Source organism: Hemicordylus capensis, chromosome 1, assembly GCF_027244095.1.
Source record: "Hemicordylus capensis ecotype Gifberg chromosome 1, rHemCap1.1.pri, whole genome shotgun sequence".
In the NCBI taxonomy this organism is placed as follows: domain Eukaryota; kingdom Metazoa; phylum Chordata; class Lepidosauria; order Squamata; family Cordylidae; genus Hemicordylus; species Hemicordylus capensis.
In genome coordinates this window covers 447,644,679-447,668,986 of record NC_069657.1, presented here as the reverse complement: position 1 = coordinate 447,668,986, position 24,308 = coordinate 447,644,679, and the positions used below count along the sequence as shown (strand labels likewise).

At 45.1% G+C, this 24,308-nt stretch overlaps 1 protein-coding gene across 5 annotated transcripts in view; it reads left to right on the top strand.

Moving 5' to 3' along the window:
• Window positions 1-24,308, top strand: part of USP34 (ubiquitin specific peptidase 34) — a 234,500-nt gene that overhangs the window by 185,288 nt on the left and 24,904 nt on the right. For all 5 annotated transcript variants that reach the window (XM_053247423.1, XM_053247433.1, XM_053247443.1 and 2 more), the window contains 12 exons: window positions 6,245-6,398; window positions 10,118-10,196; window positions 11,354-11,407; window positions 11,516-11,611; window positions 13,224-13,288; window positions 13,390-13,465; window positions 13,560-13,607; window positions 14,526-14,591; window positions 15,741-15,821; window positions 22,863-22,948; window positions 23,499-23,667; window positions 23,776-23,850. In XM_053247423.1, the coding sequence (XP_053103398.1) occupies window positions 6,245-6,398; window positions 10,118-10,196; window positions 11,354-11,407; window positions 11,516-11,611; window positions 13,224-13,288; window positions 13,390-13,465; window positions 13,560-13,607; window positions 14,526-14,591; window positions 15,741-15,821; window positions 22,863-22,948; window positions 23,499-23,667; window positions 23,776-23,850 (1,049 nt within the window). The remainder of the gene's footprint in view (window positions 1-6,244; window positions 6,399-10,117; window positions 10,197-11,353; window positions 11,408-11,515; window positions 11,612-13,223; window positions 13,289-13,389; window positions 13,466-13,559; window positions 13,608-14,525; window positions 14,592-15,740; window positions 15,822-22,862; window positions 22,949-23,498; window positions 23,668-23,775; window positions 23,851-24,308) is intronic.

Here is a 24,308-nt window from a genome sequence, read left to right as displayed (position 1 = left end):
GTGCTCACCAAGATCGATACCACAGGTGCCTCACTCTGGAAAAGACCAAGGGGAGCCGACATTTAAGAAGTGCAAGGCAATGCCAACATCACAAGAAGAGAAAACACCAAAAAGAAGACTCTCCAAAGCCCCTTGAAACACTGCCAGATGTCGATGTGGACAGATCAACCATCGGGATTGTCTCCTTCAGAGAAAATTTCAACATCGACCTCGAAGCAGTCCGCACATACACCATCGCCACCCACTGTCCAGGACGGGCATCAGAGTTTTCAAAAAATCTCTGGATGCTGCAAGGTCCTCTACATCGGACTCAGTACCAATGTTGACTTTGATACCAACGACATCCCTAGAACTATAATTGCTACACCGACATCTCAGTTGACTCTACGATTGACATTGATAGTCACTATGCCGACACTGACAACGTCAATGGCCATGGCAGAGGAAACCCTTAAAGGGATGAGCATTTCCAAAGTGCCTCCTGTATTGATAGACTTTTCTTCAGATGTCTCTCCAGTTCATTCGGACTGTGACGAAGGCTCTGACTTGAGTAGAGAATGACATTTCTCTATGGAGACAGCCCCGTTTGTACCTGACAAATCCACTTCAGATTTGGAATCTCTAATGGGGTTCACACTTACCACTCCATCAGGCTCTACTTTTACTGGATTATCTATGAATGGGCTGGATGGAGTCCTTAAGACTCCCTCAACTTCTCCTGTGAGGGTAATGCCTCTATGTTCTTCCTCCTACCCCCGGATGGGAAAGTACTACCCTTCCACTCTACAGTACTTATCCATGACTTGCCCTATGGACTATTGGAGCTCTCCAGAAGCTTTAGACCCAGGCTACATAAGAAGTCTTAGAAGCTACAGGGACCCTTTTTAAAATTTACCATCACCTGGGCTTTTATATGATTTTGATGATTACAGAATGTGGAAGACTAGAAAACTAAGGTGATCTAGAGAGGATTTCTACCCCTAAAGAACAAAGACATTGCACCAGACCTACTGCGGATTCTCCTTTCAAAAGATCTCCAGATTCTAATATACTGCCTGAAAAGGAAAAGCAGAAGGATGCTGGTCATATTCAGCTGACCATGCCTGATTTGGAGATTGTTCATCACTCTCTGCCAGTAGAGAAATCACCTGAAAAAGAGAGAGAACATTCTGATAATGAAAATGACTCTTCCTTTTCGTCTTTCTTCAGTTCAAACAGAAAATCCCTTGGATCCCTCTCTTGACGATAATGTTCCCAACTGAAGAAACAAAGACCCTACAGGACACAGGTGGCTGATATGGCAAAAGTGTTAGGTCTAGAATTAAAAATACCAACACAGGAGGTCAAAGATCCTGTTTATGATTTTATAGCCAGTTTCTCTTCATCACAACCAGCATCTTTGCCTATGCTGCCAGTTCAAATTCAAATTCAGCAAAATCATCCTGGAACACATCATCAGTCTCAACCTCTGCATCAAAAAGGCTAGAGAGCCTATACAGAATCTAGGAAGATTCATGCTCTTTCCTCTTTAAATTATCTGCTGCCAAATTTATTGATGGTAGATTGTGCTGTCAGCATCAAGTCAGGCAAAAACCCCTCAGCCCCCGTGGATAAAGAAAGCAGGAAGCTGGATGCCATGGGACAAAAATTATATTCCACTTCTTGTTTGTCTATAAAAATAGTTAACTACATGGCCTGCATGGCTAAGTATCACTACTCTGTTTGGGACAGTTTGAAGGGTAACCTTAAGTATTTGCCAGAAGAGTTTCGTGACAAATTCAAGGCAGCACTTGAGTACAGCCAAGCACCTGACAGGGATAGAGTCTTATACCCTCACAGGTGCTGTGTCCTTAAGAAGGCATGTATGGCTTCAGTTGGCTACCCTTCAATCCGACATGAAGGATAAGTAAGATAGAGAACCTACCATTTGAGGGAGAGGGTCTCTTCAGCATGCAAACTGATAACATGATGGAAAAACTGGTTCCACTACACAGCAAGGACTTTCACTTCCACCCCACCCCTACAGTCCTACTCATATAAGTTCAAAACATATGGTAGGAAAAGATTCCAATCTAAACAGTCTGACAGAAGCTGTTGCCAGTCTGTGTAGACAATACTGAGCAAGATAGACCAATGGTCCAACTCAGTATATGGTAGCTTCCTATGTTCCTAAGAGATTATAAGTCTTTCAGGTACAACTTGAAAAAGCCACATAACGCAAAGCAAGTACAACCAAGGTCAAAGGTGCAAGATCAGTCAAAACAGAATCTTTAACGCCTCAGACCATGAAGTGTCTCGAGTGTTCTACCTTTCTCACACTTGGCATCTCATAACATCGGATGCATGGGTGTTGAGCATTATAACAGGCTATGCCATAGAATTTTATTTATTTACGCGCCTCCGGGTGGCGGGGTGGCAGGCGGCTTCTTTAAGTGTAAACGGAGCCAGTGCTCCGTGCTGCCCAGCAGCCCCTGCGGCGGGGAATCGCCTCTGCCACTCACCTGGCTCCTACGGAGGTGAGCCCCCGCCAGCGGCCAGGTGAGTGGTGGAGGCAATTCCCCGCCGCAGGGGCTGCTGGGGGGCTTGGAGCACTGGCTCAGTTTACACTTAAAGAAGCCCCTTCCCCAGAGGCGCGTTCATGGCCCGTGCCTGACCACCTGATATATACATCTCTAGGTGGTGTACATAATACAGATTACTATATAAAAACAAAAACAAACAAAACACTTTCATAGAATAAAAAATTCATAAAGTGAAAATAATTTCACATAATAAAAACAAACAGTTTTAAATTAATTTTAATTAAAAGCCTGAGAACAAGTGTGTCAAGGGTAAGAGATGGAGAAGCTCTTATTTTGACAGGAGTGCATTCTGTACAAAATGTGTGAGCGCAATAATAGCGCACCTAAGGATACAAGGCACATTCATATTTCCTTACTGGATGACTGGTTAGTGACCTCAGAGTCCAAAGATACCCTGGTCTCCCATGTGCAATACCTCATGGACCTCCTAGTAAAACTAGGAATCAAAGTGAACTGGGAAAAGTCAGTCCTAGAACCACAAAAACGAATATAGTTCATGGGAGCGGATTTGGACTCAGAGTCTAAAAGAGCCTACCTTTCAGAGGACAGGAGGCTGCTGATTGCGCATCTGATCTCAACCTTCATAATCAACCCAAAGCAAAGAGTGTATGCCATTCAAAGGCTGTTAGGTTTGATGGCATCTTGCACAGCGACTGTAACTCACGCAAGGCTCAGAATGCATCAGCTGAATACATACACTGAAATCCTTTCTACTGCTAATTTAAAAAATCAAGTAGTACAGATTCCATCAGACAATAAAACAGTGATTGCTAATCTCAAGTGCCAAGGGGAGACAGTCTTTCAATCTCTGTAATTTAGCACTACAGCTATGGGAGTGGAGCATACACCATGGTGAGCACCCAATAGCCTTGCACATCAAGGGAGTGGACAACACCTTAGCGGACGCCCTCAGCAGAGACCTGAACTTCTCCCGACACCACAAATGGGAGATAAATCCAGGGATTCTCCACAGCATCTTTCAGACTGGGGAACTCCACAAATAGACTTGTTTGCAACACGCAACAACAAAATGCAACGTCTGCTTCTCCAGGGCAGGCTTAAGGAAGGACTCAATGAGAGATGTCTTCCAAATGCCATGGGGAAAGGACCTGTACTGCCTATTTCCTCCCTTTCCCCTGCTTGCCAAAATCATGAGCAAGATCTTACAAGAGGGAAAACAATGCATTCTACTCACCCTCTGGTGGCCGTGGTTTCCCATCCAGCCCCGCCTGTCTCAGATTCAACACCTTCATCTTCTGCACTGCCAAAACCTTCTGTTGCTGAGATCAGGCCACATCTTGCACGATGACGGCAAAGAATATTTATATACCACTTTTCAACAAAAGTTCCCAAAGTGGTTTACATATATATAAATAACACAACCTCCAAGTACTGAACCTAACTGCCTGGAGGCTGAACTTTTAGATGACATCCTCCTAAATTAGAGGAAAGACTCAACAAGAAGAAACTATAAGTGCAAATGGAAGTAGTTCACACATGTGCTGCTGCTGCTGCTACTAAAGGTTTTGATCCCTACAAGGCTTCCATACGTCAAATCCTTTAATACTTGAGTCTAAAGAACTCAGGGCTATCCAATGCCTCCATTAAGGTTCATATGACCACACTCTGCAAGACATCCTAGGTGGCATGCACATACCGTATTCTCCCACCCTGACTCAAAAAGATTCCTTAAGGGGATCAATATGTTGTTTCCATCAGTCAGAGAGCCTTTGAACCTTGGAGTCTCTGGTTAATCCTATCCACACTTATGGAAGGCTCCATACAAACCACTAGCCTTCTCCTCCCTTAAGTTTATATCTTTAAAGACTGCTTTCTTGATTGCCATTACATTGGCAATGAGAGTCAGTGAACTAACAGCTCCTAGAGCTGACTCCCCTTGTACTAAGTTATTTCCCAACAAAATCATTCTGAGGATAGATCCATCTTTCAGACCCCAAATAGTCTCTGAATTCCATTTAAACCAAGACATAATCTTAACTCCCTTCTTCATGAACCCTTCTACTCTGGTGAAGTCAATGCACTCTTTGAATGTCAGAAGGACTCTGCTTTATTATATGGACAGAACAAAGGTATTCAGAAAGTATTTATTTCCTCTAAGGGAGAGTCATTCACACTGGCTGATAGAACGGATCTTCATTTGTTACAATAAACAAGTTGTCAAGCGATCTCCAAGAGTCAGGGCACATTCAACTAGAGCTATGTCCGCTTCAGCAGCCCACATGTTGGGCATAAGCCTGATAGACATTTGTAAAGCAGCTACGTGGCCCTCCAATCTTCCCTTTGTAAAGCATTATGCTGTGGACATCCGCTCAGAGGCAGCGGCCAACTTTGGTCTGACTGTTCTAAAAAGGGTGTTCTAACTATATCCTAGCACCCCACCACCGCTCAGGTGAGCTTGCTAATCACCCATTTTGTGAGGGAACATGGATCACCTCAAAGATAAACCGATTACTTACCTGTAACGGGTGATCTTTCTGGTGATCCATGTTCACACACAACATCTGCCCGGCCTTCCCTGCTGCTAGGATACATCCACAGTAATAATGGCTTACCTGACTTTATCCATCTACATTCTTCACAGCGGCTGATCAGGAAGTGAGGAGAAGGTGCTCTCCTGCCAAAAGTAACAGTTGTACCACCCACACGATTTGGTAGAGTCGAAGCGCTATGGAATTCTTCCGCTGGGGTTACTGCGCAGGTGCAGAACCCATTTTGTGAGTTAACATGAATAATCAGAAAGATCACGTGTTACAGGTAAGCAACCCGATTTTCTCATTTATTTGTCAAGTATGGGTGTGCATGGAACTGAAATGCGTGGTTCGGTTCGGGTTCGAACTGAACTCTAGCTGAGCCACCCTGTTCGATGGCCCTGCTTGTAAAGTGAAATCTGGTAAGGATTTCTCTTTACAAGTGAAGAAGCGGGGGTGGGCGGGGGGGATCTCTATCTAAAAATGGGTGGGGAGACCGAGAGGGCACCTTATCAGCTCCCCGGCAGTGGTGGCTGCTCTCAGCTCCATCGGCGCGCCCCCCTTTCCACAGGCTGTTACGCAGCCTGATTCCGGTCTCTGCACATGTGCAATGGCATGGTTATGTAAATGGTCTCCATCACATAAATGGTCTCCGCATGTGTGCTACAGGGTGGGGAGAGCATTGGTGGGACCAAGAGGGGCTGCTGCCATCAGAGCCAATATGGTGCTCTCTTGCCAGCCTCTCAACCCATTTTTAGATAAGAAATTCCCCCTGCCCCCCTTTGCTTGTCGAACCAGTTCGATACAAACTGGGCCCAGTTCAGTTCGAACTCTGACTGGCTCCCTCTTTTTGGGTTTTCCTCTTTTGGGCGGCCAGTTCAAACTCGAACCGGTTCACACACCTGTAGTGTCAAATCCCTGGCATCTTCTCTTTATCTTCAACTGCTGCCTTCTTTCCCCACTGGAAGCCTCTGGGTGCTTTATGTCACATATAAGGGAGGGGCTGATTTGACCTGGTTGGTGTCTTTGTGCCATTCCTAAAGCTAAATGTCCTGACACTGATGCATTTCTTCTCTACCCTTTTGCCCACCAGTTTTGTTGATTAGTAGTACCTCATTTGTTTTAGAGCTTAAAGGAATGAGTTGCTAATTTCTTTTCTTTAATTTGTTCAAGGTTTCAAGGATGATGGAAACAGTTCTAAGGAAACTAAGTGTTTTGAATACGATTTGATAGGTGTCACAGTCCATACAGGAACAGCAGATGGGGGGCACTACTACAGTTTTATCAGAGATATTGTCAACCCTTATGCTTACAAAAACAACAAGTGGTGAGTAGTAACTGTTGTAATATTTCTCTAGTTTTGCACAACGGGTGCAACTTTTTATCTTAAAAACCCTAGAAATTAGTAGTGTGCTTGGTTCGGTTCGGGGGCCATAGGGAAAGCCACCGGACCAGTCCGGAATGCCGGCGGTTCAGATGGGCGGGGGGTGTCACTTTAAGGGAGGGTGGTAGTACTCCCCCCCCCCGCCGCTGCTCTTCCCCCTCCGGCGCTGGTGCATTTAAGAATCTTCTTGGGGCGGCAGAGTTCCTCCCTGCCACCCCTGCCCCTGTCGTTGTCCATCAAGGTTACAAGTTCGATCCTGACCAGGGGCTCAAGGTTGACTCAGCCTTCCATCCTTCCGAGGTCGGTAAAATGAGTACCCAGAATGTTGGGGGCAATATGCTAAATCATTGTAAACCGCTTAGAGAGCTCCGGCTATAAAGCGGTATATAAATGTAAGTGCTATTGCTATTGCTAACTTGTGAACTCCACACATGTTCTCTCATCCACTGCCTAACAAATTGAAATCTCTCCTCCTGACCCCACTGCCTCTTCCGTGTGTTGAGACCTTTCAACTCTGCTTGTCTTGCTGTCTCTGCACATGAAACAAGTAGCAGTTATGAGAGTGCTACCTTCAAGGTCCTGGACTTCAACATCCTAACTAGCAACCTAAATTTGGCTTCTAGGACAGTTCAGCCTCTCTAGATGACACATGATGTCTGCATTCTTTGCATCAGGGTGGGGAAGTCACCATGTGGTCTACATGTTCATCAAAAACTTCAGGAAAGTAATTTATAAACTGAGCAGAAGTTATGGTAACTAGCAAGGACTTTAAGAGCCTCATGAGTGGATTCTTCCCAGTTTCCTGTCCTACACTCTCTTGAGACAAGCACTTATGTGCAGCTTGCTTCACCACCTCCTCTCTCCTGGATAAGGAGATAACCCTTTAAAGAAAGTGAGGGGGTAGGCGAAGAGAGCCAATTCAAGTGGATTTGGAATACCTTCACCCTGGGCTAAAAGAGGCAACGTGCCCTGTTACCTGGAGAAAAGAAGTAATCCTCCTCCTCCTTTAGCTGCAGGATGTGAATGTGGCCACCAGAGGGCGTCAGACATCTGCTTCTCTTTGGCAGCTATGAACTCCTAGACCAGATACAGTGCCCAGGAAGGAAAGATATTTTCAGATAAACCACTTAACGCCGCAGTGGAGGCTGTCAGAAAATCGCAATGTGCGATTGTGCAGCTGTCTCTCTGGTTCCCCTTGTCTAGCCACAAAAAGAGAGGCGCAGGGGAAGGAGACAAAGAGTAAAAATGCTCACTTGCTGACATAAATGGAGCAAAGTTATCGGCAACCTGTTGGAGCGAGACAGGACAAAAAAACGAAGTCAAGTGGGGGTTGCTCCTTCCTCCTGCTCATGTTTTAACGATCTGTGATTGGCCCTTTCTGGAGCAGGAGGTTGAGACAACCCATGATGCTGGCGGATACAACCCATACTTCTGAGGAGAATGACCTTTCAGATAAGTGCCAGCGATTCATTCTCCCTTCACTCTCCTGTGGACCAAAGATGTGATGGAAACAAATGTTGCCACCCTATGAGCATGGTAGAGTTCCCAGCTGGGGAAAACACCTGGAAGAAAAATAGTTCCCTCAGAGATGCTGCCCCTATGCTTTCAGCACATTCGCAGGTCTCTGCTTCAGCACTGTTCATTCTCTGCTGCCTGGAGCTGAGGACATCTCTGATTGGGTTATCCTTCCCACGTGCTCCCAGGCAGGCCTAACTGAAACATATTAAAAGTCTTTAGGATCCCGGGACAGATAACCACACCAAGTTCTTTTAGTCCTGCTGTGCTTCTAGGCAGATCTCCATAGCTTCTCTTTGAACACTCTTCTTAATTCTTCTCTTACAATTATTGTTTTCTTGTTTGCTGTTTGTCAGGGGCGTAGCTAGGGGAGAGGGGGCCCGTGGTCATCCGCCTCTCTGGCAGCCCCCCAGAGTGAAGGAGATATTGAAGAAAATAGGGAGGGATGGAGCTGGGGGCCCGTGTTCTTTGAACCCTTTTGCTCAATTATAGCTACATCCTTGCTATTCGTTTATTGTCCGTTTTTTGTACTTCGCTTCAGCACTGTCCAGTTTTCTCCTTCCATTGGACCACATATTCAGTCTCGACTCCTGTGCTGCCCATGGTGACACACTCACCTTCTCTACCACAGAGGACTTCTGAAGGATGTTTGCTTCAAGTCACCATTGCTCTTACCCCTCTCCTACTCAGACCCCAGAGGAGCGGCCCTTGGCAGCCTTTTGCCTAACCCTTCTTTGTTTCCAGCAGTTCAGAAATGCTTTAGTTAACCTGTATAAACTTCTGCAACTCTGCAGATCACAAACTTGTTTGTTTACCAGGTTCCCAGCAGTGAAAGTAGGAGGAATTAATGCCCTGGCAGCCGCAGGCCCCTTCTTCACCTTTCTCCTGCCCTCCTTAATCCTGAGGATCCTGGAAGGGTCCCCAAGAAAGTTGCTTGATCTTTATGACCTCATACTATCCACCCCAGCTCTGACATTTCTGGCTGGTTTGCTTGGCATCCAGCCCTTCTTGGAACCTCCCACATCACCTGATCTTCTGAGGCTCTTAAAAACTTTGCTAGTGACCATAAACCTTTCCTCTAGTGCAAGGAGATCATCCATTCAGGATGCTCCACCCACCAAAAAATAACCTTCAAATTAAGTACCAGTATTCCTTTTTGTAGCATTTAGCTAGCATGTAAAAAGTACCATGCCACTTTATATAATAGGAATGTACTTGCTTTGCTCATGTAGTTTTTACCTTCTAATATCACAGCAAGGTCAAGGACTATGCCTTGTTCCATCCAAAATATATATCCAGTGAAGTGGGGGCAGTGGCACGTTTAGGTACAGACCACGGGGTGGGGGTCCATGGCCTTATGCCTCCTGGGGGACCTCCAAATGCTCAGGGAAGGGGCCTCCCCAGAGCCCCAATGCCCCACCCCTATTTCCTCTTCGCCGCTGTTGCTCACCTACTCCACTCCACTCACCCACCCAGCCCGGTGGTGGGCGCAGGCAGGACTCCTCGGGCATGCAGACCAGTCTCTTCTATTTGCACGCATGCACAGTAGGAGTTATAGAGTCTCGCATCCCGTTATGCGACACTCCATAACTCCTATTGCACACATGTGCAGACAGAGGAGGCCCGCTTGCACTGCTGCGGGGGGGTGTGAGAGGGGAATACAGCAGGCGAGTGGGGAAATAGCAGCAGGGGCTGGGCAGCAACAGCAACAGCAATTAGAGGTATGAATAAATTAATTGGGGGGGGGCGCCTCCGAAGCCCTTCAGCCTCAGGTAAGGTAAAGTGTGCCGTCAAGTTGATTTCAATTTCTGGCGCCCACAGAGCCCTGTGGTTTTCTTTGGTAGAATACAGAAGGGGTTTACCATTGCCTCCTCCTGCACAGTGTCAGATGATGCCTTTCAGCATCTTCCTATATCAGTGCTGCCCGATATAGTACCAGCGGGGATTTGAACTGGCAACCTTCTGCTTGTTAGTCAAGCATTTCCTGCTGTGCCACTTAAGGTGACATATTCAGCCTCAGGTATGGGCAGCAAAAATACCCAGGTGCACCCCTGGGTGGGGGTGGAGTGGGTGGGAATTGACCTAATGTAGGATCAGCCCTAGTAGAGGCAAGTGATCCTTGAAGGTAATTTTTTTATTCTTTCTAGGTACCTTTTCAATGATGCTGAAGTGAAACCATTTGATTCTGCTCAGTTGGCCTCGGAATGTTTTGGTGGAGAAATGATGGTGAGTTGTCCTCTATTTATAACCCTATTAGGAAGTGGCTTACTTTGTCATAGAACTTTTCTTTACTGTTTTTAAAATGATGCTAAATGGAGGTGGTGTTCGCTTTTTAAAATATACATTATTCTTCTCCATATAGCCGAATCCATCCGCTTCAGTTTATGAGTAAGGAGTAGGAAATATATGGAAGTTGGATGTGGTTGTAAGCACTAAATTACTGGTCTTGCCCCATGGTAGGTCTTGGTTTGCAAGCTGGTCAAGATTTCTGAAGCCCTTCCCCTTTTCCGTGGACAATAGAAATAGGGATGCTAGTTCACAGTTGCAAAAGACCCACCCTGGTCTAGACTGGCCAGTTTTTTGCCTTGACCTTTGGCTGTAATAAGCACATGCAATTATGCTTATCTGTCTCGTTGTTCCATTTACTTTTATTGGGGTCCATATTATTACGTGCCATGGCCCATTCAGCAAGGAGTCCACTGTCAGTCTCTGAAAGGCCTTGGTTTTGCTGCTCCTCCCCTTTTTGGCGCCACTGCATGTTCATCTGCCCTCTCTGACTGAGGAGCAGTTACAGGAGCAAGGAAAGGGAACAACTAATCTCCCCCTCTGGGATACCGTGTCAACTGGGCCTAGATCAAGCCTGCACAACATAAGGCCCGGGTGCCAGATCTCGCCCACAGGGACACTTATACTGGCCCACAGGGACAAAAATCCTGGAGCAACAGTAGAAGCCATGAAGAGCACTTGGCTTGACCTGTGACAAGCAGCAGCAGCAGCTCAATGCATTTGTCCACTTGAGACCAGATGTTCCTCACCCCCCCTGCTGGTCCTGCTCCTGTACCACAGCCCATTAACACCATCCCTCATCCCCCCTTCCCCACATGGTCATTTCTGGCCCACCTGGACATTTGAGTTGTGTGCTCCTGGCCTAGATGAAGAGGGCATGTGAATGGATAGCAGTGAGGAAGACTGTACTGAATTTTCACACCACATTGACCAAAGTGATTGTAGATGCAACTGGAAAATCAAGCACAACATTGCACAAAAGAGTTAGTTCTGTGTCAACAAGTAGGCATAAAATAGCTCCTTGCCCATCTGTTATGTTTGCAAAATGTAATAATGGTATATACTGAGTCTGTGTTTTTAAAAAATCTCTTTGACAGACAAAGACCTATGATTCTGTCACTGATAAATTCATGGATTTTTCCTTTGAAAAGGTACCTAGTTTTTTGCTTGAATTTACAAAATAAATACATTTCAATTTGTTTTTCTCTCCTCCTCTGTTTTGAAAAAAATAACATGACTTTTTTTTTTGCTCCTGTTAGACACATAGTGCATACATGCTCTTTTACAAACGGATGGAGCCAGAAGAGGAAAATGGCCGAGACTACAAATTTGATGTTTCTTCTGAGTTGCTTGAGGTATGAGTGGGTGCATGTGAGCACAGCACAGTGTTATGATGATGATTCTTGTTTATCTTCACCAAAACAAATGTCTATTTGCCAGCTTCAGAACTTAATGCAATGAGGTATTACTTCAGGTTGCTTCCCATTGCAACTGTCATGATGTGCAGAGTGAACCAGCCAGATAGTGAAGCCCACCACGTGTGTGATGAAGCACCCTTTTTCCTTTCATGTGTGGGGCTGCAAAACAGAAGCAAGTCAGATTGGTGGCCACAGCACATTGCTGACTGATAGTTTGCATGTGACCCAGGGACCTTAAGTAAGGCATACTGTGCTATAAAAATTAGCATTTCAGATAGAAAATTGTTGGATCTTTATTCAGTAGATTCCTAAAGGCAGATATTTAAAGTTTGGATGATTGGTAGAATGATGTTTGGACATAGGGTAATGCAAGTGACATTTTTGTAATAGAGAGAGATCAAAAAGGTTAGCATATGCAGAAAAAACAAGTCACTACTATTGGTTTATACAAATCTGGCAACATTAGCCAAGTAGTGGATAATTTGGGGCTGAATAAAAAGTTAGGCAGGGGACATAGCTCGTGCTTTACATATAGAAGGTCTCATGTTCCGTCTCTGTCAACTTCAGTTAAAAAGATCTCTGGTAGCAGGGCTGAGAGAGAATGTCAGTTATGTATTTATTGTTATATGAAAAGTGGTATATAAATCTATCTCAAGGTATTTATAGAAGTTAAAGAATAAAAATTAATAAAATCACTTTGAAATATTAAAACCAATTCATAAATACATATAAACATATCTGCATCAGTTTAAGACAGCTTGATATGTTCTCCCAAGCTGCTGCTATCTGGACACTGGGGTGATCTACTCTAGGAGGCAGGTCCTTTTCAGAAGAGAGAATTGTCTGTTGGCTGGACTTTCTTCCTGGGTTTAAAATTTGGTATGGCAGGGGTTCTCAAACTTGGGTCCCCCGCAGTTGCTGGACTACAACTCTCATCATTCCCAGCTAAAGGCCATTGTGGTTGTGGATGATGGGAGTTGTAGTCAAAGAAAAGCTGGGGACCCAAATTTGAGAGCCTCTGTGAGTATGGGGTTTCTGAAATAAACACTGTGGTCTGTTCAACTAGTAGTGAGACCAGCAGTGTGCAAGTTGTATTCTAGGGGGAAAGGGCAGATCAAATCAAGAGCTTAAGAAATATTTACCATTTGTTCCAAATCAAAATTCACAGCTGTTGTCCTGGTCTTTCTGTAGTGAACACAGGTTGGCATCCCTGGTTCTCCCCCCACCCGCCACTTTCAACCTTACAACAGCCCTTGGAAGTAGGTTAGGCTGAGAGTAAGTTTCTGGCCCAAGGTCACCCCTTGAGCTTCATGGCTGAGCATGAGACCCAGGAGCTGAACCTACATCTCTTAAGTGGGACTTATCCCACCATCAACTTAGCCATATAAATCAGCTGACATTGAACCAGGATGTAAAATTTAAATTGAAAGGAGATGTAGCATTCTTATTTAAGTTAGTGGCTCTACTTTGACTTTAAAATCATGTATATAACTCTGAAAGAGTAAACAGTTGAGTTGTTACTTAATGCTCGCTTTTTTTTCCCCTTTAGTGGATCTGGCACGATAACATGCAGTTTCTTCAAGACAAGAATATTTTTGAACACACCTATTTTGGGTAAGCTTTGTTTTATTTTAAGTGTGTTTGGTATTTTTAAACAGCTTTATCCAGATTTTGAAATCTATTTTAAATAACTACTGATGTACATCTGACCCTAGGTTCATGTGGCAGTTGTGTAGTAGTATCCCCAGCACATTACCGGATCCAAAAGCAGTCTCTTTGATGACAGCCAAGGTAGAATTTCTTGTCAGCACTGTTCTCCCCCACCCCCACCCCACCAAGCTTAATATCTTTAAATGTTTGTGACTATCAATTTTCTGTCTTACAGTTAAGCACATCTTTTGTTTTGGAGACATTTATCCATTCAAAAGAAAAGGTACGTTGATAGTCTGAATAAAACATATGTGGCACATTTATTGGCATCCACTACAACTATTGCTGTTTCAAATACTGCACTTCAATATTTATATACTGCTTTTCAACAAAAGTTCCCAAAGTGGTTTACATAGATATACATTAATTGATTAAATAAATGGCTGCCTGTCCCCAAAGGGCTTACAATCTAAATCTGTACCACACTTCAACAAAAGCTTTTGAAACGGTTTACATAGAATAAGTAAATAAGATGGTTCTCTGTCCCAAAAGAGCTCTCAGTCTAAAATGGAACGGAAGGAAGACACACCAGCAACTACTGTTGGAGACATGCTGTGCTGGGGTTGGCAGTTCCTGACTGCCAATAAATATAAGCGAGTCACCACTGTAAAAGGTGCCTCTTGTTCAATTAGCAGGGATTATAATATCACTTAAAGTAAATGGCTAACCCTAACGGCATAGTGTTCAATCACGATATTTCAGTTCACAGTCTGCTTTAGGATCCAAATGTATGGCTTTTTGTAGAACTCTGGGTTGGCATGGACCAGTTTGTTAAGTGCAGTTTCACTGCTCCAAGACAGAGCCACTCTGACATCAAACTTGCTACAAATTAATCTGAATACAAAATTAGGCTGTTGTCTTCCATAAGGAGAGGAGTGAACCAGATACAATGTTCAGTGCTGTGCCAGATAGTCCCAAATGACTCCAGCATGTGAAGCCAGCCAATGTAGGTAAAGCAAAAATAGTTCTCAATCCCTAACTATTTTTAGATAGAGGTAGAAGGGTACAGCTCTTTGTATACTCAGTATTTCATCATAGATTATCTCTGTTTTATTGTAACTCAGCTGTTAACAGTTACTTTAAGTAGCTGCGTAGTAGCAATCTTATGTTTCTATTTGTGCTTTCCACTCTCTCTCTCTAGCCCACAATGCTTCAGTGGATTGAACTGTTAACCAAGCAGTTTAACAACAGTCAGGCTGCTTGTGAGGTAAGGTGGAAATTGAAGCACATAAACTGTGCAGAGCCCTCCTCTGCCAACAAAGCCTCATAAAATGTGAATGTATGGGTTTAGTAGGCAGGGTAGGGGAAGAGGGAACCCTTTGTTTGAACTATTGTTCTCCATGAAGCAACAGCTCGTGGTATATTTGCACTGTGAATGTTCTGTGTTTGTGCAGCAGGGAAGTCACTGGAATAGTCAAGCCCCCACTGGATGGGGGCTAATCAGCCATGTGGGGAAAGAGAAGAGGGGCACTAGGATGCAGGGATAGGCAAAGGGAATGCTGGGAAAGCGGATGGAAGGAGAGAAGAATGGAAGAAGGAATTGTAAGGAAACTGGAAGGGACTGGAGACAAGGGGGGTGGAGAAGCAGCAGACAGAGAACCTGGAATGGTGGGGTGCCTTATCCAGGCACAAAGGAAAGAGGGAAAGAAAAGAAACTAGCATAACCCAAGAGAACAGCAGGGTGCCACACAAAACCAAAAACTGTTCCCTGTCATTCTGCCTGTCATCTTTGACAGGCCTTCATCTGGTTATTGATACTGTTGCATCGATATCCTTCTCATTTCCTTTGGTTAATTTGGTTGCACATTCAGTGCCCTGAACTAAGACAAGAATTTGTTTATATTGGGATTTCTCAGATCAAAATAATACAGGTCCAGAGAGAGCAGCAAAGGGAGGGCATCCCATGCAGCTGCCTTTTAAACACATCAATTATTCAGATTTTGTGCCTCATTCATTATTGCAAATAGCATTTCTTTAGAATACAGGGGAGACTTTTTTTTTTGTCTGAAAAAAATATATTAAGAAATGATTCATTTGTTGCAGAGTGGCAAGTTTATTCCACAGCTCAAACAAACCTGCCATTCCTGGGTCTGATGGGGACACCCCACCTGACCATCAGGGAAGACATTGCTTGACTCATCCTTTCTCTGCTATAAAACTTGAAGATAATTACTTTCCCCCCAACTCTTCCCCTGAAGGGCAAATGATTGCTAGATTACTCCTGGGCTTTCACACAATGTCTCTTAAATTATTGGTAAAATAAACCACACCTTTTCTTGATGGAGAGCAGAGCAGAAAAGACTCTTTCAGCTATCAGAGTGCAAGTCAGAGCATGAACACTGTGTATTTTTCGTAGTGGTTTCTAGATCGTATGGCTGATGATGACTGGTGGCCCATGCAGATTCTGATAAAATGCCCCAATCAGATTGTGAGACAGGTAAGAGATATTGCCACATGTACTTTTCGTACTGTTTGGTAGTTGGCATTTCAGCATGTGACAGCTGTTCCTCCATGTGTTGGTTTGAATTTTTAAATAGTTGGATTGAATTTTAGCCGTTCAAACTCATACCTAGTGGTTGTGGTACCCTATGTCTACTTGCACGAAAGAGCCACCCTTGCAACTGAGATGTTCTTCACAATCTTCCTAAATCATTGCCTTCCAGAAGCAGCTTCACAGTTTTGGGAGTGGCTGCTGAGGAAGACTAGGAGTCCAGGTGCACGTGTGGAGCCCTATATAGCAAACTGTGCCTGAAAGAGCATCCAGAGAGTTACTTTAGGTGCACCCAGTTGCTTCAGCATCCTCAGGCTGGTGTTGGGTAGTGAGAGAGGTTTCAAGGGCCAGCTCCCTAGAGATATAAAATTTCCAGAAATCTTGAAGTGGGAGGGAAAACACATTTTGGGGGAAATTGGAATATAGTATTTATTTTTGTATCCTATTTAAACATACTTTGCTATTTTAAAGATACAGAACAAACTATGTACAGCATTGCTAGCACATAAGATGCTTCCTGTGAAGGGCAAAGGCCAAAATGCACCTGGGATCTGAGAGCTATATAGACTTCTACATTGCACAGGAATGGAATTGTAAATAATATTCTTGGTTGTACATAAAACATCTTCCTATTGCATAGTTGTTAGACAGAACTTTGAAAAAGCAATGAGCTTTTTCTAATAAGTTATGATATTTTAAAACCATGCCTTGTAAGGCATTTAATGCATCATTCTAAAAGAATAAAATATTTAATGTTTTTCAATTCTCCAAATATTTCCCATTTTTCCAGCTCTGGTTTTGGGCAAAGTAGAGGGGAAACTCTCTCTTTCCCCAGATATTTCTGGGTGTTCAATCCAGACCTTCAAATATCTGCAGCTCCTCCGTGTTATTTCTCAAGCTGTTCTTAAGATTCTGTTCAGTTGCAACTGTGGCTTGCAGAGCATAGGCGGCTGCTGTTGGAGAGATCAGTCTAGCCTGCCTTGAGCACCAAGAAGCTGTTGCATATAGTTTGGATCTTGTGAGCCAGCATATTTTCCAGATGGAAAATGGAAATGTTTTTGTAATGACATCTTATCGGATCCTCCTCCACAATACAAAGTTTAATAGTAAAGCCCTTTTTATTGGTCTTAGCCCCATAGAGCTGTTTTACATATTGTTTGCTAGATTTCTACCTGCTAGATACCACATGTAGAAACAAAATATACTGACTGACATCCTGACCAACAAAGCACTGGTGTAGTGGGAGAAGTGCATTGAGGATAGGGCTATAGCTCAGTGGCAGAGCATCTGCTTCGTGTTCAGAAGGCTCAGTCTGGACTCATAAAAAATATTCTCCAATGCATTTAATAGAATGGGTAGAATAATTCTCTGAAATCTTCTCTTCCATTCTAAATACTGTAGGAGAATATTCTTTTACAAGTCTAGTTCAATCCCTGGTTTCTCCAGGTAGAACTGGAAAACACCCTTCTCTGAAACCCTGGTGAGCTGCTGCCTATTAGAGTAGACAATACTGCGCTAGGTGGACCTGAAGTCTGACTTGGGGTAAGGTATTTTTATGTGTCCCTAGCCCCAGAGTTTTTGAACCGTTCCAGACTAATGCTGCACCAGTGCTAATGGGAAGTCCAAAAATCTCCTCTTCCCCTGGAAGCCCTCTGTGTCACCCAGAAATATGTTCCTGAGGCCTGCGTGACCCTCAGAGACATATTTTCAGGTGCCACAGAGCATTTCCTGGGGCTGTGTCAAAATTTGCCCCCACCACTGAGCCAGTAGTAGAGCTGAGTTAATTCTCAGAAGCATCAGATCTGGAAGTGATCCATTGTCATGAGAAATATATTACTGCGCCTGTGCAGGGACCTTCTGGATAGATTAATTAGCTCCTCTCTGGCGCCCCTCCCTGCCATGCACATGCTCAGTGCCTTCTTTTTCCGGCAGTCAGGCACCATTTTCATTCAGTTTCAACTCAACAGACTCAAACTATGGAGACTTTAAAGAAGTCAAAGTTTACAGCAAAGAGTTTTTCATCTGCTGCGACAACAGAGCAAAACGCTTCCCGCTACCAGAACTTCAGTAGGCAACATTCTGGTATCAAGACCATAAAGAACAAAGAAAACAGTATAAACTGTACACAAGAAGGGCTTTGAGGGGGGGAAACAGAAACCAGAGACCCCATCCTGAGAAGGAAACCTCCAAGCCGTCCCTTTGATTCTCCAGATTATCCATCACACATTCCCTCATCGCCTGCCAGAATTTTGAACACCGATGTACTGGCTGTCAGTGGCATGCCTGTAATACCTCCCTTGACACTTCATGTCATCAGGCTAGCCAGTCATGCTCCAGCATGGCACCAGATAACATCAGACCACTGGGTCTTAAGAATTATCAGTTCTGGTTACACAATTGAGTTCGAAACTTTGCCAAGCTTCGAAGGCATGAAAATCACTCCCCCAACTTCTGCCTTATGGGAAGAGATACAAATGTTGTTGGAGAAGGGAGCAATAGTGCCACTGTGGTGGACGGACCGGCTGAAGGGACTCTACTCCTGTTATTTCCTCATTCCAAAACAGGATGGTGGGATCAGGGTGATCATGGATCTCCATGGCCTCAGTCAGTACATCGATACACACAAGTTCCGTATTACAATGCTGCAAGGGATCCTTCTACTCCTTGCCAGGGAGGAATGACTTGCTATGTTAGATATTAAAGACGCGTGACCACTGGAAGTACTTACGGTTCACCATAGGAAGCACAGTGTTCCAATACAGAATCCTGCCCTTCGGTTTGTCTGTGGCACCAAGGGTGTTTACCAAGTGTATGACAGCAGTTATAGCTTACCTGCGCACACAGAGAATTGTCATGTTTCCATACAACTGGCTCCTGGTACATCAGGACAGATCAGAATTGGAGTCCCAAATCCAGTATGTCCTGCGACTATTGGAAGACTTGGAAATCCAGGTCAGTTGGGACAAGTTGAAACTGCAACCAGCAAGATCAATAGATCACATTGGAGCAGTGCAAGACACGTTGTCAAAACGGGCATATCTACCACAAGAATGTTCTCCACATCTGTTCCCTAGTGGAAGTGTTTGAGATCCAGCCTCTGCAACGGGCCAAACAAATTCAAAGATTACTTGGCCTCATGGCCTCTTGCAAGATGACTGTCTTACATACACGCTTACATATGCAGCAACTACAACTGTGGTTTCTGAGGTCATTCCTCCCAAATATCAACAGTCAGCAAATGCTGCTGGAAGTTCCCCAACCTGTTCTAAAGTTCTTATGATGGTGGAAGGTGCGACAGAATTTACTTCAAGGCATGCCTTTCGAACCTCCAATTCCGACAAGGTGGGTAACAACAGATGCCTCCTTGACAGGATGGGGAGCTCAACGTGGGCTTGTGGACAGCACAGGAATGGAAGATGCATATCAGCTTCCTAGAACTGATGGCGGCATTTTTGGCTCTAAAGTCGTTTGCGCCCCGATACAAGATTCCACAGTACAGCTTCAGATAGACAATGCTACTGCGATTGCCTATGTCAATAGCCAGGGAGACACAGTTTCGAGGTCTCTATGTATGCTAAGCGCACAACTTTGGAATTGGTGCATTTCCCAAAATGTATTCCTGATAACAATCCACATCAAAGGTGTGGAGAACATCGTAGCATACAACTTGAGCAGGACATTCGAGAACCAACAGCATCACAAATAGGAGCTCAAGCAAGCATGCCTGGATCATCTGACCGCCATGTGGGACATTCCTCAGGTGGATGTTTGTGACGGAAGGGAACAGGAAATTTCTGCGAATTCTGTTCCAGACTGGGCATTGGGTGAGTGTCTCTAGGGGATGCGTTTCGGTACACTTGGAACAAGGGCCTACTGTAAGTGTTTTGCCACTGCCCCTATCAACAGGGTCATGGGCAAATTCATACAAGACGATGCAAGAGCTATCTTAGTGACGCCATGGTGGCCACACCAACAGTGGTTTGCATTGCTTCTCAGTTGGACAGGGAACAATTATTTCCATCTTCCAAACACTGCAGCTGATGGCATGGAAGTTTGGCTATTAAAGAAGATCTTTCTAAACTGTCACAGAACTTATACACAAACAAATTACTCCAGTGAATGGAAATGTTTCACCGTATGTGCATGGAACCCCGGCGGAGAGGCTTGAAGGTGGCGGGGGTCTATCTTTAAGAGCGGGGGAGAGTGCACTTATCTATCCCGCCACTTTCCCCCCGCCGGCATCCGTGTGTTTCAAAGCCCATCGGGGCAGCAGCATACTTCCCTGATGCCCTTGTCTTCCGGATATGTCGCCGATATGCGCAGGCAGGTCAGCAACTTCCAGTCATATCTGGAAGTCGAGGGCAACAGGAAGGTACGCTGTCACCCCAATGGGCTTTGAAACACATGGACGTCGGTGAGGAAAAAGCGGCAGGAGGGGTAAATGCACCTTCCCCCGCTCTTAGAGATAGACCCCTGCGGCCTTCAAGTCTCCCCGCTGCGGTTCCATGCACATCCCTATTCACTGCTTATGCCAAGGACCATGGTTTTGAGCAGCTCAGAGCTTCCACTGATCAAGTCCTGCGATGCCTTACCAGTCTAAAGGAATCAGGTCACGCAAATGTATCCTTACAAGTACATCTTGCTGCTATTTCAGCTAGGCATGAGGGCTGGAAGAACAAGACTGTCTTTTCTTACCCTCGTTGTAAAAAGATCCTGTGGGGTATCAATAGCCTATACCCTCCTATACACCACCCAGCTGAACAATGGAGCCCATCTCTAGTACTAGCTTCACTAATGGAACCTCCCTTTGAACTACTTCATGAGTCAAGCTTGCGGTTTTTGACACTGAAAACTGACTTTCTCATTGCTATAACTACTGCCCGTCAAGTTAGTGAAATGGCTGCTTTAAGAGCAGATGCACCACATATACACAGTTATTCCCCAACAAAGTGGTAATGCGTACAGACTCCTACCTAAAGTGGTAAGTGGTTTTCACTTGAATCAAAATATCATACTTACATCTTTCTTTCAAGAGCCTGAGACTCGCTTGGAACGGTCTTTACATTCATTGGACGTCAGGCACTGCCTCCTCCATTATCTGAAAAAGACAAGACTTCCAATGTACAAAGCTGGTCTTTGTACTATTCAAAGGCAAAAATAAAGGCATGCCAATATCGAGACAGAAACTATCTCACTGTTTAGTTGAGCTGATTTTCCTAACATATAAGTTACAAAACTGGTAACCTCCAAAGGTGGCAAGGACACATTCCACAAGAGCATACGCTACTTCAGCTGCTCACTTATCTGGACTCCAATTTGCAGACTTTTCTGCAGCTGCCACTTGGGCTACACATATGCCCTTTATAAAGTACTAGTGTTTTCAGGCCCGTTGTGATAACGGGCGCTAGTAGAGGAGAGTTCCCCCCCCGCCCCACTTCCTCTGGCCTTCCCCCCCCCCCCACGCCCTCCCAGCTGGCCGAGACTTCCTTACCCGAAGCAGCCCGCGACAGTCGGACGATCTAAAATCATTTTTTGCGAAGAAGAGAGGAGCTCCCGAACAGAGCTCCTCTCTGTGCTAAGCCAATGCCCAAACTGCTGCTATGGACGCAAAGGACGCAATAGGCGTCCTTTGCGTCCATAGCAGCAGTTTTGGCATTGGCTTAGCACAGAGAGGAGCTCTGTTCGGGAGCTCCTCTCTTCTTCGCAAAAAATGATTTTAGATCGCCCGACTGTCGCGGGCTGCTTCGGGTAAGGAAGTCTCGGCCAGCTGGGAGGGCGGTTGGCGGCCATGGCGGTGGCCGCGGAGGCATTCTTCTGGGCCATTTTGGCCCTTAATCATTTGGGGGGGGGAGCGGGAAAGGAGTATTTGGGCAGCTGGGAGGGCAGGAGAGCGGGCGGTGGCGGCGGCCGGGCGGACTCTGGGGGCGCCGCTGCCGGTCCGGTCCGCCCCCGCCTCACATTCCCGGCCGGTCTCCCCGGCCGGGCAAGGGCCCCAAGGACTCGCAGCCACCTGGCTGCGGCGGCGGTGCCAGGCCTTGGCGGCGGCTCCGCCGCCACATCGGCCGGCTTCCCCCGCCGTGCTGCCTCGGCCAGTCTCCCCCTTCCCTGCATTCCCGGCTTCTTCGGGGCGGCCGCTTCTGGCCGCCCAAGATGGCCACCGGGTGCCGGCCATCGTGTCTCTCTTGCCTTGTTCTGCGCATGCGCTCCGCGCATGCGCAGAACAGGCCAGGGAGGCACGGACACACGCTTGGTGTCCGTCCACGGACGGACACCAAGCGTTTTATTAGAGAGGATTATGCCATAGACTTGTGCATGGCTGCAGAAGCCAAATTTGGAAGAGAGGTACTGAAGAGAGTTCTGGAGTAGTGGGTGGAACGGCTACACCCTCTGCCATGTTGGGGAGAGGGGAAGCTGTTTAGTTACACATTTCTCATGATGACAACAGATCACTTCCAGAATAACAGGTTGCTTACCTGTAACTTATGATCTGGAGGTGATCTGCTGTCAGTGATGAGACCCACCCGTACCTCCCTACTGCAGCATTGTGAATTGGCAGATGACTTACCTGAACAGACATTTGATTAGTCACTTCAGAGAACATCTGAGCATCAGGTGCTCTGCATGAAACTGAATCAAAATGGTGCCCGACTGCCGGAAAATGAAGGCACTGAGCACATGCTTAGCAGGGAGAGGTGCCAGAGAGGAGCTAATTGATCCTTCCAGAAGGCCCCTCCCTACTCAGGCACATTAATGCATTTTTCATGACTGTCAACGGATCACCTCCAGATCATAAGTTACAGGTAAGCAACCTGTTTTTCTTCTTCTTTTAGACTGGTGCTTCACCAGTAAGGATTTCAGCTAGCAACTTTAATCATTTCTGAGCTTTTGAACCAAGTAATCCTAAATCCAATGTGCTTTGAAAATTCCATCAAAACATTCATCTGTGCAACCCAAAACAAGGTCATTCTTCATCTCATTGTTTTATAGATGTTCCAACGCTTGTGTATTCATGTGATTCAGCGATTGAGACCGGTCCATGCACATCTTTATCTGCAGCCAGGGATAGAAGACTGGTAAAATATCTGTCTCTGATATGATTTCTTAAACTTGTTTGAGCTGCTTGAGATTTGTTTCTTAATGTTAAATTATTTTTTAGACAAATCTGTTTTGAGCTTTCTGTTCCAAGCTCTTTCTTTTGTTCTTTTTAATACTCCTCTGTGGCCAGAAGACTGCTTTAAAGTGGAATAGGTTCTAAATAATGTTTCTGTGTTCTACATGTTAAATGGCACACCTATTTGTGATCAAATTGTTGTTCAACTAGGCTATATAAATATGTAAAATCCATTGTTAAACCTCATAATGTAACTTCAAGGAGGATTTACTTCCCATGCAGCCTTATTCCAGCTATGTTTACTTGGAAGGAAGTCCCATTGAGTTGAATAGGATTTGCTTCCAAGTAACTGTGCATGGGAGTGAAGCTTTAGCAGTTGCACACAGTATGTTATGAATATGCACCATGCAGAAACATGGGATCTTTGAACATCCCTTTAGATGAGTCTGATAACATTTGTCTGCAATGACCTTACTGTACACCGAATGATGCAAATTGAAATGTACTTTCAGTTCGGATGACATGGATGGCCCTGTGGAAGATATTGGTAGTCGCTCGTGTGTAACTCGCTTTGTGAAGACTCTGTTGTCAATTATGGAACATGGTGTTAAACCTCACAGTAAACATCTCACAGAGTACTTTGCCTTTCTTTATGAATTTGCCAAAATGGGAGAAGAGGAGGTGAGTACTGCTTTGATTGTTCCAAGATTTGTGGGGATTCAGCTTGTATTTGGGAGCAGTGCAGGTGGGTGGTATGACTCTCACAATCCACTCTTCATCGCTTTCCAGAGCCAGTTCTTACTTTCGCTGCAAGCCATATCAACCATGGTCCATTTCTACATGGGAACTAAAGGACCTGAAAATGTAAGTGTATTAGCCCTGTGTAGAAAAGTAGAATTTCCCCCCATTTCAGATCAAGTAATGCTTCATCTCCTCCTCCAAATAATTTCAATTGAAACATTTTCAAACTGTGTTCAGGAGAATTCTGGGTCTGCATGGAAAGATTATCAGGGTTTCCTCAACAAAATCAGTAATAGTGAGCAGACTTCCTGGAAGGACAACTCGGCTATCACTACCGATCTTTCCCTGCAGTATTCAGCCAAAGCTTCAATGTACAAAAGTGTACTTTCTGTTCACTTGGGGAGATGGATGAGGCCCAGGAGGCCTGGCCAGCACCTCAAGAGACTCTAACGTGTACACCCTAACATACTCTCCAGAATCCTCCAAAATCAGAGGTTCCTTGGCAGACAAACTGATTTGGGAAGCTAGATAAACATTCCTTTAAACATCAGTCTGGCATGTATGCAAAGTGCAGCACCATC